Source organism: Aureobasidium namibiae (genome assembly GCF_000721765.1).
Source record: "Aureobasidium namibiae CBS 147.97 unplaced genomic scaffold scaffold_4, whole genome shotgun sequence".
NCBI classification, from domain to species: domain Eukaryota; kingdom Fungi; phylum Ascomycota; class Dothideomycetes; order Dothideales; family Saccotheciaceae; genus Aureobasidium; species Aureobasidium namibiae.
Window position 1 is genome coordinate 322,426 of NW_013581205.1, and position 16,392 is coordinate 338,817.

Sequence of the window (16,392 nt, forward strand, 5' to 3'; positions counted from 1 at the left end):
TCCTCTCGAAATGCCGACGAACATTGGGACAAGCTGTACACATGCAACAAGAAAATGCTTTGGAATTGACCATGAACGTGGATGGTAAGGACGAGAAGACAACGTTGGGAATCCATATTTGACAAGCTCTGTTTGGAACACCTTGATGACCTCACTCTAAACAGCACCGCACGTCACTATTGTTCAGCCCAGCAACATCCACAACGTGTTTCTCAATCACAACTTCCTCTCAATTCTGTTGAACACAATCAAATGACGCTAGCTCTTCGTTCCGGTGGCCTCCTTCGTCCTGCTCTGACATCTTCCCTTGCTGCGAGAGTAGCTCACATCTCCAAAGCGACCTTTGTAACCTCCAACCACCACTTCAACTCCCCCACTACCAGCTTCTCAAACACTCAACAAAAGACGACTCTGAGACCTAGATACACAGCTTTCACACAATCAATCAGGAAGATGTCGCAAAAGTCAATGACTTCGAGAATTGCCATTCTCGGCTCTGGAGAAGTTGGCTCCACGATTGCCTATTCGCTGATTTTGAACCCTGTGGCTGGAGAGATTTTGCTTGTTGATCCTAAGGAGGAAGTCCGCGATGCACAAGTGCAGGATCTTTCTGATGCTACTTTCCATGGAGACACAAGTACTCTTGTCCGCGCAGGCACGCACAAGGAAGCTGGTCAATGCGATATCGTTGTCATCACCGCCGGAGCTGCACAGAAGAAGGGTAAGCTAACAGAATCACCTTGAAATAGGTCAACCCGTAGACTAATGGTATTATAGGAGAGAGCCGCACCGATCTCGTCGGCCGCAACCTCAAGATCCTGGGCTCGGCGATCGAGGACATGAAGCCCTTCCGCGAGGATACCATCATCGTCTTGGTCACAAACCCCGTGGATATCCTGACTTACTTTGCTCAAAAGTTCTCTGGACTTCCCAAGTCCCAGGTCATTGGCAGTGGTACCTTCCTCGACAGCGCACGTCTGCGCGGTATCCTCTCTGCAAAATGCGGTGTCGCTGCTTCCTCCATTGACGCATATGTGCTGGGCGAGCACGGAGATTCGCAAATGGTAAGCTTTGAATCAACGTCACTTCTCAGAATCGCTTGCTGAATATCAAACAGGTCGCATGGTCTCACGCTTCGGTCGGCGGCATTCCTCTCGAAGAAGCCCTCCCCGACGCCTCCATCGACAAAGCCTCCATCGCAGAAGACACCAAGAAAAAAGCAGCCGCCATTGCCGAAAACAAAGGCGCCACCGCCTACGGTATCGGCGGCGTGACGTCTTCCATCTGCAAGTCGATTTTGTTTGACGAGTGCAACATCAGACCCCTGAGTCATTACCAGGATGATATGAAAGTTTGTATTTCGATGCCAGTGGTTATTGGTAGAAAGGGTATTGTGAAGCAGATTCCGTTGAAGTTGAGTGAGAGCGAGCAGAAGGAGTTGGAGCAGAGTGCCAAGAGCATGAGGGAGATTATCGAGGATGCTGAGAAGGAGCAGAACAAGGAGTAAATTTCGTGCAAGGGAAAAGCACACTAGCTCGCGACGCTAGGATGACAGAAATCCTCCAATCTCAACGATCGACCACTCTCCAACGTGAGGGACATTGATAGTGTACACCATTAGAAGTGTACAGCTCCTTCCTCCATGCTAGTTGTGGAAGCGACAAGCGCCAAAATGGAAGGCGCAATTGACCTGCTCGTCAGCAGTGACAGCCCCCTAGAAAACACACCTGCAAACAACTTGATGCTTTGGTGTCAACATCTACATCCTAAGTCATCTACCTGTCTGCTCTTTGCCCATCGATTTGATGAGTTCTTGCTGTACTTCCCACATCTCAGTATACCCAAGGAAGGACGAGTAAGGAGGTCTGTGAAATATTCTCAGCCTTCACCTCTCCCCCTGCAATCTTACAGCAGATGTTGTGGGTTGGTAAAGAAGTTCGCATCTGGACTGCTGAGAAGAGATGACGAGCCTTTGAGTCAAGATCATGGGCCTAGATACCCGTTCTGCGGCCAAGAGGGGAGGACGCGTTGAAAAGGCCTGTGGGTATCTTGGGGCGCAAACACAAACTGGTCGTTCTCACCGAACAGCCCGGCTTGGACCAGGACTGCACCGCGAAGATACTGTGGAGGGATGTCACGAGTTATGAAGGATCCGATCGACGATGCCGTCCGAGTTCTAAGGCGACTGGTTGGAGGTGATTTGAACCGAGTCGGTGACGGAGGCGTCCACGGCCAAGAGAGGATTACATACATTGACTCCTGAGGTTCAAACGTCCATTCTTCTCATGTCGCCCTTTTGATAGTTGTGGTGTTTGAGTTGTTGGTTGTATTGTGAACTTGGACAGACATCTGTATATTCTTGTCTCGGAATCTTGTCATGGCACTTGTCCGTTGGCATGAGTGAATCGAAGGGATAGGTGCAGAGAAAGGTAGGATGTGTCTTGACCTGTGAAGCTATTGCGTATCTACAGTATCTGTTGAAGCGGGCTGACATCACTGAGTATAGGAGTAAAATATCGATCATCCGTGGCAACCTTTGATCAGAAAGTAGCAAGTGAGCTTCAGCGGTGACCCCATGACTGATATGAGTTGCGATAGACGACCAGAGCTATACCTTGTCTATAAAAGAGCAAGCAGACCACCTTCCAAGAGCTCCGTCCGGGCCGTTGACAAGAAATTCTGCGCTGCCTTCATGCTGCCAGCTTCAGTGTTGGCATAATCCACCTGGCGCGAAGACTTGCTCAACAACACTGCATCATGTACAGCTATCAACGCACCACACACAGCAGAAGCACCAGGTCCATGTATCCCAGGGGTGGAGTCATCACCGCTGATCTGATAGCACGGTGACCTTGGTATATGATAGGATATGAGCTACCCCTTGATTAGACCATCCTTGCATGCTAGGAGTCATCTCCCTGTCGCCGTAGACTTGACTGCATAGTATGGTTAAAGAGAAATCTGGACAATCGGAGATCGCGTTGATGTGGCACGTTGATTGCGTTTCTGGTCTCTGAGGCATGTAAATATGTTATCTGTGATCTTGATGCATCACGCAATAGTCGGAAGAACGGGTTGAGCCCTCACCTCAAGTACGGATTTCTGCATGTGATGATCAGAGAAACGGTAGATAGCAAGAGCACCCGAAGTCACGTCCGACTCTGGATAGCCCGCGCCAGGCGCCAGAGAATATATGGTGAGATGCAATAGTCTGCTGTTGTTCAAGGATGTTCAATATCACGTCCACTGATGATGCTCGGAGCTATCGGAACACGCCAGGTCAGTTCCTGCTTCATCCATGGGGAAGCGCTGATAAACCGTCGTGCATATGGTTCAGAGGAGTGCTAATGATAGATGTGCGTGGGTTGATTGATAAGGGTGTGGCATTTGAGGGGTTGCTTCTTGTTGAAAGGATCAGTGACCAATACGAAACCAGTTTATTCAACGTGAATCCATCTCGTCGTGGTTGTTGGGCAGGTTGCATGACCATCCATTGGAGAGTTATACGTTGAACTCTGGTTGCATGACACAAGACATTTGGGATAGGACATGGATAGCAGCGGCGGGTGGAACAAGGCAGCTCGATAGAAACGGCCGTCATTGGCTCGCAACCACTGCCGCTTTGGGAACGCGCCTTAGTTTCATGTATGCCGGGAGTAACCGCATAGACCCTAGATATTCGGGAACCGGTGGATCAAGACAGCACAGGGCTGATGCGCGCATTCATGACGATGAGAAGAATCTGGATGATGAGGCATATCTGCATAAACGCGCAACGAGGAGGGGGGCAGGTCCGGACAGACGTCAAATCGCGCGCGTGTGTGCAGTCATCAACGGACATCTGGGTGGGAAAGAAAGCATGAGGTGACACGCCTCTGTCCAACTGACGCTAGCCTCCGCACGAGACGAAGCTTGGCAGGTCAGCACCAAAAAGCGACCAGATCTCGGACAGAGTTGGCAATCTAAAATTGAGACCGGACGCGGAGACAAGGAGATTTGCTTCGAGTTGGATAAAAGAAGCAGGTGGTGGAAGCATGATCGGGTGAATTGACAAGAGGTGGAAGAAGCAAAGAGAAACGGACAGCGTCTGGAGGCATCTAGTCGAGTAGATTTTACGTGTTTGCAACGATGGACCTCGGGATTAGCGGGCACAGCTTTCTAGAATGGTGAGCAGATCGGCAAGGATGGCCGGGTGTTTCGCGTGCCAGGCATAAAGTCAAAAGTCTTGGTGGCAAAATTGGCCAGCTGGCGGTGGAATGTGAGAGATTCAGGGTCCCCTGTAGTGAATGAATGTGTTGCTGTTGCTGTTGCTGACTTGACAGGACAGGCGGAGCAGCGGAGCGAACAAGCAGTTGAGCAGACAGGGTAATGCAGGTACAAAGTGCTCATGTCGCGCAATCCACTGGAATGGCCATGGTGATGCAATGTAGCATAGTGGTGAATTGGTTGGGGGATGGCCCAACAGTCGGCGGAGGACGGTGAATTCTGGCCATCGGGGCGAGTAGGTTCCCCCACAGCATTTGCCTCGTCTATCAGGCCATGGCACTTTTGCCCCGAGCTCGCGTTTGCTTCAAAAACTTGAGCCCGGCCAGCGCTGCTTTCCTTTCTCTCCTTCAGCGCCCTCCACCTACTCCTATCCTACCCCTCGACACTCGTTAGTTCGAAGGAGGCTCTCGCATTTTCCGCATTAGTTTTCGACAACTCGTGCAACATGCCTTCCCACCAGCCCGCCGCTGGCATGATGGCTGTCGACCCCGACTACATCAAGCAGCCCTCGCCCATGGCTTCCAAGGACGAGCCCAACCGTAGCAAGGCTTACGACCCCAAGAAGTGAGTCTATACTGATTGCCAGAGTCAATTGGCACAAACTAACAGCCTCTCAGGCCTCACATCACCGACACCCCCATGACCAAGGCCAACTGGTACAAGCACGTCAACTGGCTCAATGTCTTCCTCATCGTTGGCATTCCCCTTCTGGGTCTGATCCAGGCCTGGTGGACCCCTCTCCACCGCTACACCGCCATCTGGGCAATTGCATACTACTTCGCAACCGGTCTCGGTATCACCGCTGGCTACCATCGTCTGTGGGCCCACACCTCGTACCAGGCCACTCTTCCTCTCAAGATCTTCCTCGCCGCCGTTGGTGGTGGTGCTGTCGAAGGCTCCATCAGATGGTGGGCTAGAGACCACCGCGCTCACCACCGTTACACCGACACTGAGAAGGATCCCTACTCCGTTCGCAAGGGTCTTCTCTACTCCCACTTCGGCTGGATGCTCATGAAGCAGAACCCCAAGAGAATTGGCCGCACCGATATCTCCGACCTCAACGACGACGCTGTCGTCGTCTGGCAGCACAAGAACTACCTCAAGGTCGTCTTCGGCATGGGTCTCGCTTTCCCTACTCTCGTTGCCGGTCTCGGCTGGGGTGACTGGCTCGGTGGCTTCATCTACGCTGGTATCCTCCGTATCTTCTTTGTCCAGCAGGCTACATTCTGTGTCAACTCTCTTGCCCACTGGCTCGGCGACCAGCCTTTCGATGACCGCAACTCTCCTCGTGACCACGTCATCACCGCCATCGTCACTCTCGGTGAGGGCTACCACAACTTCCACCACGAGTTCCCCTCAGACTACCGCAACGCCATCGAGTGGCACCAGTACGACCCTACCAAGTGGTCCATCTGGATCTGGAAGCAGCTCGGCCTTGCCTACGACCTCAAGCAGTTCCGTTCCAACGAGATTGAGAAGGGTCGTGTCCAGCAGCTCCAGAAGAAGATCGACCGCAAGCGTGCTGAGCTCGACTGGGGAACTCCCCTCGAGTCTCTGCCCGTTATGGAGTGGGATGACTACATTGAGCAGTGCAAGAACGGTCGTCAGCTCGTCAGTGTCGCAGGTATCGTCCACGACCTCGCGCTCAACGGCGCCCCTAGCTTCGTCAATGACCACCCTGGTGGCAAAGCCATGATCAAGAGCGGTATCGGAAAGGACGCCACCGCCATGTTCAATGGCGGTGTCTACTTCCACTCCAATGCCGCCCACAACTTGCTCTCTACCATGAGAGTCGGTGTTATTCGTGGTGGCATGGAAGTCGAGATCTGGAAGAAGGCACAGCAGGAGAACAAGGATGCCTTCATCGCTAAGGACTCGAACGGTCAGCGTGTCGTTCGCGCTGGCCTTCAACCTACCAAGGTCTTCGAGCCTTCTGCCACTGCCGGCGCCGCATGAAGAGATACCCTGTCGAGGTCCACAGCCTGACAACCTTGTCGTTTTTTGTTCTTTCTCGCCTTTCAGCGATCATCACACTGTATATTTTTGTCCCCCTCCCCTCATCACTTCCTGGTTTGGGTTCATCACGATCGTTCTAGACGCGTCTTGTTGCACACTTTAGATATGACTCTAACTAGCGAGCATCTACACTACCCTATCATGGGTTGCTGGTTCTTAGAACTGGCAAATAATGTCATTTATGCCTTCAATCATTCACTACATCTTCCTCCATACCTGTGACCTCACCACTTGAGAAGCCATTCACTGTTACCCTATAACCCATAGCAGCCCAGCTGCTCTCAATGGACAAGCTCCTTCTTTGAACATCTTTCTGCATTTTAATAGATAGTCTGTGAGTCTGTCATGAGGTGAGAGCCACGAGAGCATCGACCTCGATCTCGGGAATAAAATGATGACGAACCAGTAGGACTCAAAATCGTGAGTCTCGAACAGACGTTTGCTCGAGGTGAGCACTGAGCAGCTCAACTTCCAAATCACGAGGACACGACTTGACAAGACATGGCTACTTGCTTGTTCGTTCCTTATTCCTGACCCGCGCGTGTTACGCAGATGCTGTCAGACAAGCAAATAACAGATGTCAGAATGACACTCGGTGTCCACGTGCCGGGTTGCCTGAAGCATTGCAGATCTCATTGCCCCGGTATTAGCCACCTCCACAACTTGATCGGATGAGCTTGATGAATTTATTCCCTTTTTCTTCTTTTTTCTGTAACATCGTGCTTCGTGTATCCACTTCTGCATGGTCGCGTCAACTGACAAAGCAACAACGACAACACCAAGAAAGCTCCCTTCCCTTCTTTTATCCACCTCTTGTCTTCATTTTCCTAGCAGCACAAATATAAAAGGCAATTGGGGCAAATGAGAAAGACAACTGTGGATGGCATGGTAATTTCCATGCTTCACCGCCTGTCAGTCCACGTAAGAAGATGTTATTCCAATTTGCCTTGTCAAACACCGGCGTCGAGATTCTCCGCATGACTACGCTTCGGTACCGACTTTTGGGATACTCTTCTCGTGGGATAACGTCGTTTTGATGGGCGATGGCAACGAATACAGGTCTGGTAGATTGAGGTCAGCAAGAGTTTGGATTTGTGTGCTGCTGAAGCAGGAAACGAAGGTGCGTTCTCTTTCCATCGCGATTGCCTGTGTTCTGGTTGTTTCATATCTCGTCGTACTGTATCAAGGTTTCTGTCCTCGCGCTCTGGACTATTGAGCTCTGGATGCGATCTCTGTGCTGGGACTTGGCTTATGGTTTGGCTGCGAACACATTTCATTCCAAGTCTCAAGGACACCCGTCAGGCCAGTCTTTTGGTGACGTAGATGCTCGAAGATCTAGATGCACTGTAGCAGGAGCTGTATAAGGAAAGTATCGCTAGTGATCCTCTTGCTGCCAGGTGGGTACCCATCGAAATGCTTTCAGGGGAATTATGAGCAGGAAGTATGGGAGTGACTCCCAAATCTCCATTTCAAAACTTCCTTTTCGAACACCTTACCATAACACAACCACCACCCACCAACACCAAACAAAAAATCTGGCCCCTCCTTTTCCTCTCACGAAATCAGCAAAAAACCAGAGCCTCGGCTCCATGGGAAAACTCCCGTTCTCTGTCCCTTGATCAAAGTCACCCGATGACGGACATCAGGCTGCTATTCAGCAAATTCAAGACTACACGGCGGGATTCGAACGGTGGTTTTATTACCGAATGTAGTCGAGGCGTGAGTGTAAGCCGTTACAGCACTCAGCCGATTACAGAATAAGGGGAACTTCAGGTTAATATGTAGTCTGAGAGTAAGTGAAGGAGATGTCGATGGAGGGGTGGTGAGTGAAGTGAGGGTTTTGCATCGAGATATCGTCACTTTGGCAATGTGGAGAGAGGGTGTTGAGAGTCAGTCTGGAGTCTTTTATGGGTCTGGCTTTCCAAACACACTGACAGAGTAAGAATTTGAGAGGCAGTCACGACGCAGGTTGTCTCGTATGTATAGGAGTTTTGCTTCCCGCATGGCAAAGCACACTCACAAACGACCAGACGGATTCTGAAGGAGCGACCAATTGCGCTTTCTTCATTTGTGCGGTCTTGATCGACCCTACATCAGCCTCCTCCATTTGTGGCCGCGTTGCTATCTTGTCTTCCTACAACAGTCACGTTCGCGCATTGTGAGTTCTCGCCTCTACTGTGTTCAAGATGTGTCCAACCTACTAACGCATACAGGACATTACTCAATGATGGCAGACTTTCGGCTCGACCCTGATCCTGGCAAGGATGAAGAAAGGATCCTTTCTGCCCCTGTCGTCCAAGCATCCGACACAGCTCTTAACACATTGATATCCATCAATGAAGACTTCACCCAACTTCACGCCTATCAAGCTGTACACGAAATCAAGGTGCGCACCCCGAACCCTCTCATCCCCTCATCTTCGATCCACCCTAATACACACAGACCCAATGGCCTGACCTGCGCGCAACTGACTTCACCGCACGTAAGATCAATGATCTGTTTCAATTCTTACGTCAAGGAAACATCCTCGTACAAAAAAGCCACCTTCGCGCCTTCATAGTCGCCTGGAACGTCCTCGATGCCAACTTCCCAAGCTTGGATGCAACTAAGCAGGCAAAGTTGATCCGTGATATGGTGGTTTCTCAACTTGGTGCTGTCGGGAAAGAAGCCACTGACGGTGATGAAATGAATACCATCAGTACTGCTCGCACAAAGATCGGTGTCGACGTCGAAGAGTACTTCCAGAATCTCTTTCCAGAAAGTCCGAGCCCCTCTCCAAGGCGAACAAGAAGTTGGTCCGTCAGCGTCAGTTGAAGAGCTTGATTTCACAGACCATGAAATCGACAAAGAGAAAGAGAGGAGAGGAGCCAGAGACCAACGACACAGCCACTCACACAGGTGGTATCATAGCTACTAGCGTGGATGATGACGAGTCTGAAATCACCATGGAGCCCGTCGTTCTGTCTACGCCCGAGAAGACAGCACTTACTCTTCAGAAGCTGAACGCAAGCGCAAGCTCGAGGCACTTGGTTCGAAGCACAAGAAGCGTCGTTACAACTGAGCGTCGAGGTCATGACAGCGCTCGGATGAAGGTTTATATGCGGTTGCTTGGGATCTGGAGAGTAAATCCAGTGGTTTTGTTTCTGGCAAATCAATATTCGCGGTGAGAGAAGTTACACACGCACAGAAGGTCAGCAACGTAATTAGACCTTCAAGTGCGTAGAGCCATTTTGGACGATGAGAGTGACTCCAAAGACGACAATGTTTCAAATAATGCAACACGAAGAATCCATGAAATCGTAAAGTAAGAATTACATCCTGCCAATGAGCTGAATCGGCAACTCCCGCTGGAGGATCAAAGCCCTCAGTTCTTGAAGTCTCCATTGGTCATGGCATCCTCGTACTCCAAATCGGGCTGGAACTCTTCGTAAAGAGTATCAGCATCGCTACCCATCCTGAAGGTATACTCGGCAGACTCATCAGGCACAATCATCTTCTGAATACCACTTGCACAAGCAGCCTCAGCAAGCAACTGCACCTCACAACTCCTCTCCATCAATGTATACAAATACGCAGCCTCATCAACCGTAGTACCCACAGTCAACAATCCATGGTTTCTCAAAATCATGCCTTTGCCCTTCGGTCCCAGAGCATTGGCAAGTTTGAGTCCTTCCTCCTCATTGAACACAATACCGCCGAATTCCTTGTAGACGGCCTGGGCTTCGCCGTAGAAGTAACAGACGTCTTGGTTCAGCATCTCCAGTGGCTTAGCGAATGTACTCCACGCCTTGCCGTATGGTGAATGCGTATGGCACGCAGCGATAACGTCAGGCCTGGCCTTGTGCACCGCCGAATGAATCAAGAATCCAGCAGCATTAGCCGGCCTCGACATGTTACCACCAATCGCCTTGCCCTCATAATCCACCAAAATCATATCGCTAGCTTTGAGAAGCCCGAAATGCTTGCCTAGAGGGTTTGTCCAGAAGGTATGGATGTTTTCCGGATCGCGGACGCTGATGTGACCGCTCATGCCTTCGGTGTAGCCTTTGCGTGCGAAGACGCGGAAGGCGCCCGCCATGTGTTGTAGCATGTCGCGGCGATGGGCGTCGAAGGAGATGTATTTGGGTATGCCGGGCAGGCAGACGCCTTGACTGATTGCTTCGAGGGGAGTCTTTTCTTTCTTTTCGACGGCGAGGCCCGGGTTTGTGGGTTTGGAGGGTGCGATGGCCATTGTGGTGGAAGAGGGAGCTGAGACGGCCGAGGGTGCCATTGTTGCGAGTGTGCTGTGGCCGCTTGATGGGTACGGTATAGTAGTAGTGTGTCTACGTGCGTGATGTGGGGTGACTTGCGGAGAGTAGAAGGACAGGCAAGAATGAATTGAGAGATCTGGAGAAGCGTGAGTTGGTCGTGCCTACCTCTAGATATGCCTACAGTGGTCGGTCGTGGTTGCCCTTTCGATGTTTAGACTCGGCCATCGCTTTCTCTTTGGGGAACGACTGGCCTATCGTCGCCGGCGTTGATCAGGGTCCTTATCGCTCTCAATCCGCCACCTCTCACTCGCATGGGATTGCCGTGTCGGGTCCAGATGCCTCTACCAACCTCGATAATATGTGCTTCAGAGTCACTCCTATACTCTCCTCTCGTGTTGACACAGGGGGCCCAAGGCTATAAAAATGCACAGTATTGTTCGGAAAAGCCCACCGTCCACTGAGAGCCCTCACCTCAATACCTTTTCCAGGTGCAACCTACGAATCACACATCACTGTGCATTTCAATAGCTGTTTATCGGAGAGAGAATATGTTTCGGCATGCAAGATCAAAGAATTGAGGGCACTGCTTCTAGGACAGAAAAACTAAAGCTGAAATTCAGTGCTGAGGCTATGTAGATCAAGAGACGACACACTCAGGCCGTGTCGACCGAATGTCAAAAACTCCACGCTCGAAAATGCATCAATGTGTGTGTTCCTCTCTGAGGCAAAAAGTATAACTCCCCCAATGCGCAAATATCCTTAAATATCGAAAAAGGTAACGCCGTCAAAGATGCTGTTTCCCATGGGATCTTTGTCCCAATTTGTATCGTTTTTGTCCAAGCCAGCGTTGGGGAACATGGCTTCCCAACTAACGTCGGGCGGTGGTGTGGGCCTGCTCTGGTCTTCTTTCTTGTTGTCAAACGTAGACTGAATGCCCATGATGCCCATGCCAAGGTCGTCTCCGAGGTCGAACTGTATACCGGAGCCCAGACCGAAGGGATCGCTCTCGAACATGATCTTGAGACGGTCGTGCTCGCTGATGTCGGTGAAATTGGAAGTGGCCGCCGAGGTTCCAGAATTAGAACTCGAAGGTGTCATGTCAGGCGAGGGGTCGATGGCCCAGTCCAGGTCAGAGTACTGTGCTACTTCATCGAGACCATTGAGAGTCTCACGAACCGACCTCATGAAGTTGTCATCGGCATCATTATTCCACATGTTGGGCGAAGTCGAAGATTGCTTGCGGTCGTCTTCTTGAGCAGTGGGTTTGACAGCTTGCGGCATCGTGACGCCAGCCTTGTCCATCATAGTATCGAGCATGGTCTTCTTCTTAGGCGATGCCGAAGCTGGCTCATGATTTGGTGCCGACCGCTTCTGTCCTTGCGGTGTACGAGCGACTGTTGGTGGCGTTCCTGGTTTGATAAACGGCGAAGGTGTGCCTGCCTTGACGATCTTGCCAGGCGTCTGACCTTCAACCTTGAGGGCCTCCTTCTTGATTGTGTTTGGTCCTGGTGCCGATGGCTTGACGCTAGTAAGAGTCGCCTTGCTGTCGATCTGAGGCATCTTCTCATTGCCTTCCATGTCGAGGTCAAACGCAGCAGCCGCATTCTCCAATAAGAAATCGAGGGGGTTCTCGATCTGCTTGTGTGTCTCCACCGTGTGCGCTTGAAGCTCTTCTTCTTTCTCGAAGCCAGTGACGTAGAACTCGCAGTACTCATCGGCGCACTTGTATTTCCTCTCAGGACCTCGTGGCGGTTCGACCTTGGGCTGCACTTGCCGTCTCTTGTCACCAGGACTCTGCATCTTGATGTTGGGACTAGGCATGCTGCCAGGGGTCGTGCCTGCGTTTGCAGGTGTAGAAGCTGAACTGCCAGGCTGACCAGTCTTTCTGCGCTTGTTTGCCGGGAGTTGTAGCTTGTCGGGTGTAAGTCCTTGCATACTATTGTCATAGACGGGCACACCGTGAGGGGATTGATAACTAACAGGGAATGGAGGAGGCACGGCCGATGTAGGCGCTGGAGGTGGCTTTGATCGGTCACCGCTCTTGGATGCTGTCCTTGCCATGGCGGCAGTAGCTGCCGGTGGTGCTGGTGGAGGTCTTGCTTGGTCGGTGTTCTGTTGCACTTGCTCTGGTGAAGAGGGCTTCATCTTTTGTAGGTGCGCTATACATTGCACGATGAACCGGCGAATGCTGCCCTCAGCCTCGCCGATTTGCTGTGTCGACAGCGAGATGTAGCCATTGATGTTGCCATCTAAGGTCATCTCGCCAAGGAGCTTAGCCCTCTCGTGGCAGATTTGTCGCACCGTCTTGTCGTTGACGAATGTCATGACAGTGGGCAGCATCTTGTCCAGTTTTACAATCATCTCTCGGCAAGCACGCAGCTTCTGAACCACCTCGTTGAAGCTGGCGTCAGTGACTTGCTGAGGAGGACCCTTGCGGTAGGAAGCCTCCACTTCCGAGACTATGGCTGTCAGTCTGGCTCTTTGTTGCTGTATCTTAAGCTGTGAAACCTGTGCAGGTTGCGAAGCACTCTGAGCTTGTAACTGCTCGCGTTGGGCCTGCGTCATCTGTGCAGGCTGTTGCGCTTGGGCTCCAAGCTGCCCTTCCGATGCCTTCTGGTTAGTAGAGGATTGAGCCCTCTTCAAAGCATCCATTTGCATTTTTTGCTGCAGTTGTTGCATCGACTGTTGCATGACGGCACGCTGTTCTGGAGCCATTTGCTTGATCTTGTCAGGATGCATGTTCTTGAGCTGCTCAGGATCGAGTTGCATAGTTGGCTTCTGGTTCTTATGCTGCTGTGCGTTGTTGGGTGCAGGCCTTTGGGGTGACTGGTTTGGGTTAGGGATCTCGACAACATCGTCAGTTGCACCCGATCGTTTCTGACCCTTCTTGTTCGCTGGCCCGTTTTGTTGCTGCTGCTGCTGCTGCTGCTGCTGCATATTCGCGAGTTGTTGCGATAGTTGGGGTACCATAGCAGCGGATTGAGGACCCATCTGAGGTACGGTAGGAGCCATCGGATTCTGTGGCGGCATGCCAGGCGTACCGTTCTGCTGTTGCATCTGCAACTGTCGCATTGCATTAATTGCCTGTGCAGCCATAGCGGGGTTCTGCTTCTGCATCTGACTAATCTTCCACTGCAAGACAGATTTCCGCACCTGCTCGTGCGGAAGACCTTGCGCTTGAGGCACCCGTTGTTTGAAAGCCTGTACCTCTTGCTCTGTGACCTGGAGCATGTTGCCCATGTTGGCAAAGTTTTGCGGGTTCGCGTTCATGTTGGGCATACCTGCTCCCGGACCCATCTGGGGTTGTTGTGGAACCATTTGGGCAGGGGGGGCTTGACTGCCAGGCATAGCTGGATGATTTGGTCCAGGGGCTTGTGGCATTTGTCCAGGCATCTGATTGACAGGTGGCCCGTTCCCGTTGGCCATGGCGGCGTTCTGCTTCTGTATGACAACTTGCTGGAATCTACGAACCTTGTCCAGGGTATCTGCAGGTAGATTCTGCTGGTTCTGTTGGACAAATTCTTTCAGTTGGCCCCATGTCTTGACATTTGGTGGCACCGGGCAAATGTCGTTCAGAATCCTTGGCGGGAATGGCCTTGTGTCCATCTCGCGCTGTCGTTGTATCAGAAGCCTCTGCTGAGCTTGTTGTTGATTCGGAGCGCCGGCCATACCCATGGCCATCTGTTGTTGAGGGTTCAGGGGAACTTGTGGAGGCATACCCATGGCACCGTTTGGTAGTGCTTGTTGGCCCATGGGTGCTCCGGGATTCAAGTTGTTCATCATCATTTGCTGCGCTTGTTGGGCTTGTTGAGCTTGCGGCGTCTTTTGTGAATCGCGGAATCTCTGGAGGATCTGCTGTTGCTGATCAGGGGGCATACCCTCGATCTTGGCCCGCAACTGCGGTGGCAGCTGCGCAATCTGCAAGTCCGGTTTGGGGTTTGGGAACAAGCCAGGGTTGTTCGCAATTTGTTGACTAAATTGAGCCATCATCTGGGGGTTCATCTGCTGATTGGGCTGAGGCGTAGGCTGGGGACGAGACTGAGGAGGTGTCTGAGAGGGCTGACCAGGTGGAACCATAGGCCGATTGAGCATGGACATGGCGGGACTTTGCTGTGGAGCTTGATTGGTGTTGAGACCGCCAGGTTGCCCTCTAAGCATCTGTTGCTGGGCTTGTTGCTGAGCAGCATTGCGAGCTTGAGCTTGTGCCTGAGCCTGTTGCTGCATTTGAGTGTTTCGCATCTGGGCCTGGGTTTGTTGTTGTCTCTGGGCCATCATATTCTGGATCTGCTGCTGGTTGTTCTGCATGGCGGGCTGCATGTTCATGCCCATATTGGCAGCCGCGGGATCCATTCCCATGTTATTGTTGCTAGCTGGCACGACAAGCTGGCCTTGGTCGGCCATCTTCATGGCATCGGCCTGTTGACCGGCAAATGACGAGAAATCTATCGGTCCACCAGCCTGTGGTTGGCTTCTCTTCATCTTCTCGTTGTTGAACTTTTTGATGGCAATCTGCTGAAAGTGCTTGGCAAACGGGTCAACACCCTGGCGTTGGTAGTACTCTCTCTGCTGAGGCGGTAAGCCGGACATGATACGCTGACGGATGATGTTCCGTTGCTCCTCGGGGACCTGGGTAATCAAGGTGCGCGCCATGTTTGTGATTTGCTTCTGCTCGTCGGGAGTGAAGGTTTGATTTTGTTGGTTCTGAGCCTGTTGTTGTTGTTGTTGTTGTTGTTGTTGTTGTTGTTGTTGTTGCTGCTGTTGCGGCTGCTGCTGCTGAGGTGGCAGCTGTTGTTGAGGTTGCTGCATGTGCGGTTGCATATTCATTTGGGCCATCATTTGCGGCGCCATGGACATTTGTGGGGCCATTTCACCTTGGTGGGAGCGACTGGGCTGCATCTGCATCCCCATGGCTTGTTGTTGCTGTTGCTGTTGTTGCTGTGCCTTCATGCGCGTTTGTTGATGTGCCAGGCTGATTTCGTTCAGTTTCGACTTGATGCCCACCATCCATTGTTCCTGCGCCAAGAGTCAACACGTGGGATGCGTAAGATATGACGAGAAGAGTAGACGTACCTCGGAGGCGCTGGTGCTGATGATCTGGCCTTCGAAGCGCATTGCCATCTGGACGGCACTGCCCAGGTCATTCGTGTTGTTCAGCAAACGTAGCGCTTTCACCCTGATCGCATATGTCAGTTACGTGGCCGTTGAGCATGCGGAAGGGTTGTAGAGCTAACAGATTAAGGATGCACATGGCACGAGTGCGAGGGTCGAATGCAGCCTGCCATCCAGAGTGTATGGGAGTCTTTGCCAACTCTTGTACGATCCTGGCCAGGAGTTCGTTGGGAAGTTGGTCGGTCTGAGGTTGTGGTCTTTGCTGCATTTGCACGCCACCTCCCACCATAAAGGCATTAGGATCCATGGTGGCGGTTGTACTGGATCAGGTCGAGTCGAGAGTGGCAGCGACGGCACGACGGCCGGGTTCGGGGACGGTATCGGTGATTTTGTCGAGCATACACCAGTAGAGCGGAAAGTCTTGAGTAGAAACAAACGTCGTCGAGGAGGGGCTTTCGTCGGTGGCCTTGAAGGGCGCGTGTCACGAGGGTGATCGAGTAGCACCAGGTCGAGCAGTAGGCAGATGACGCTAGGTGAGCAGCCAAATGGTCTTCTATTGGCCAGCAATATCCAAGATCAAGAACGGGCGACAGGTCGATGCGAAATGCTGTCCAGTCGAGTTGGGTCGAGTGGCCGTGGGGGGGTGCTGACTGTGCTGTCTCACTGGCGCAAGAGAAGGCCGCGACTTTGCGAGCCAGACGTCTGTCAAACAAGAAGGATGCACGATGGCTGCGTCCCGGAGGCTCGGAGT

General features: G+C 52.0%; 5 protein-coding genes across 5 annotated transcripts; 3 read left to right on the forward strand and 2 right to left on the reverse strand.

The window, feature by feature from the left end:
• Positions 1–468: 468 nt before the first annotated feature.
• M436DRAFT_70826 (L-lactate/malate dehydrogenase) lies at positions 469–1,507 on the forward strand (the record flags this gene model as incomplete). The annotated part of the gene is made up of 3 exons (XM_013574293.1): positions 469–721; positions 778–1,064; positions 1,118–1,507. 3 exons carry the CDS (start codon positions 469–471, stop codon positions 1,505–1,507), a joined length of 930 nt encoding a protein of 309 aa, XP_013429747.1.
• Positions 1,508–4,780: 3,273 nt separating this feature from the next.
• M436DRAFT_41203 (putative delta-9 desaturase) lies at positions 4,781–6,222 on the forward strand (the record flags this gene model as incomplete). The annotated part of the gene is made up of 2 exons (XM_013574030.1): positions 4,781–4,830; positions 4,884–6,222. 2 exons carry the CDS (start codon positions 4,781–4,783, stop codon positions 6,220–6,222), a joined length of 1,389 nt encoding a protein of 462 aa, XP_013429484.1.
• Positions 6,223–8,509: 2,287 nt separating this feature from the next.
• On the forward strand, positions 8,510–9,096 carry M436DRAFT_79729 (uncharacterized protein; the record flags this gene model as incomplete). The annotated part of the gene is made up of 2 exons (XM_013574388.1): positions 8,510–8,668; positions 8,725–9,096. The coding sequence occupies 2 exons, from the start codon at positions 8,510–8,512 to the stop codon at positions 9,094–9,096; spliced, it is 531 nt and encodes a 176-aa protein (XP_013429842.1).
• A 550-nt stretch (positions 9,097–9,646) lies between these two features.
• On the reverse strand, positions 9,647–10,552 carry M436DRAFT_41948 (arad-like aldolase/epimerase; the record flags this gene model as incomplete). Its single annotated transcript, XM_013574162.1, has 1 exon — positions 9,647–10,552. One exon carries the CDS (start codon positions 10,550–10,552, stop codon positions 9,647–9,649), a length of 906 nt encoding a protein of 301 aa, XP_013429616.1.
• A 739-nt stretch (positions 10,553–11,291) lies between these two features.
• M436DRAFT_79731 (uncharacterized protein) lies at positions 11,292–15,948 on the reverse strand (the record flags this gene model as incomplete). Its single annotated transcript, XM_013574389.1, has 3 exons — positions 11,292–15,545; positions 15,603–15,705; positions 15,764–15,948. 3 exons carry the CDS (start codon positions 15,946–15,948, stop codon positions 11,292–11,294), a joined length of 4,542 nt encoding a protein of 1,513 aa, XP_013429843.1.
• Between the last annotated feature and the right edge of the window lie 444 nt (positions 15,949–16,392).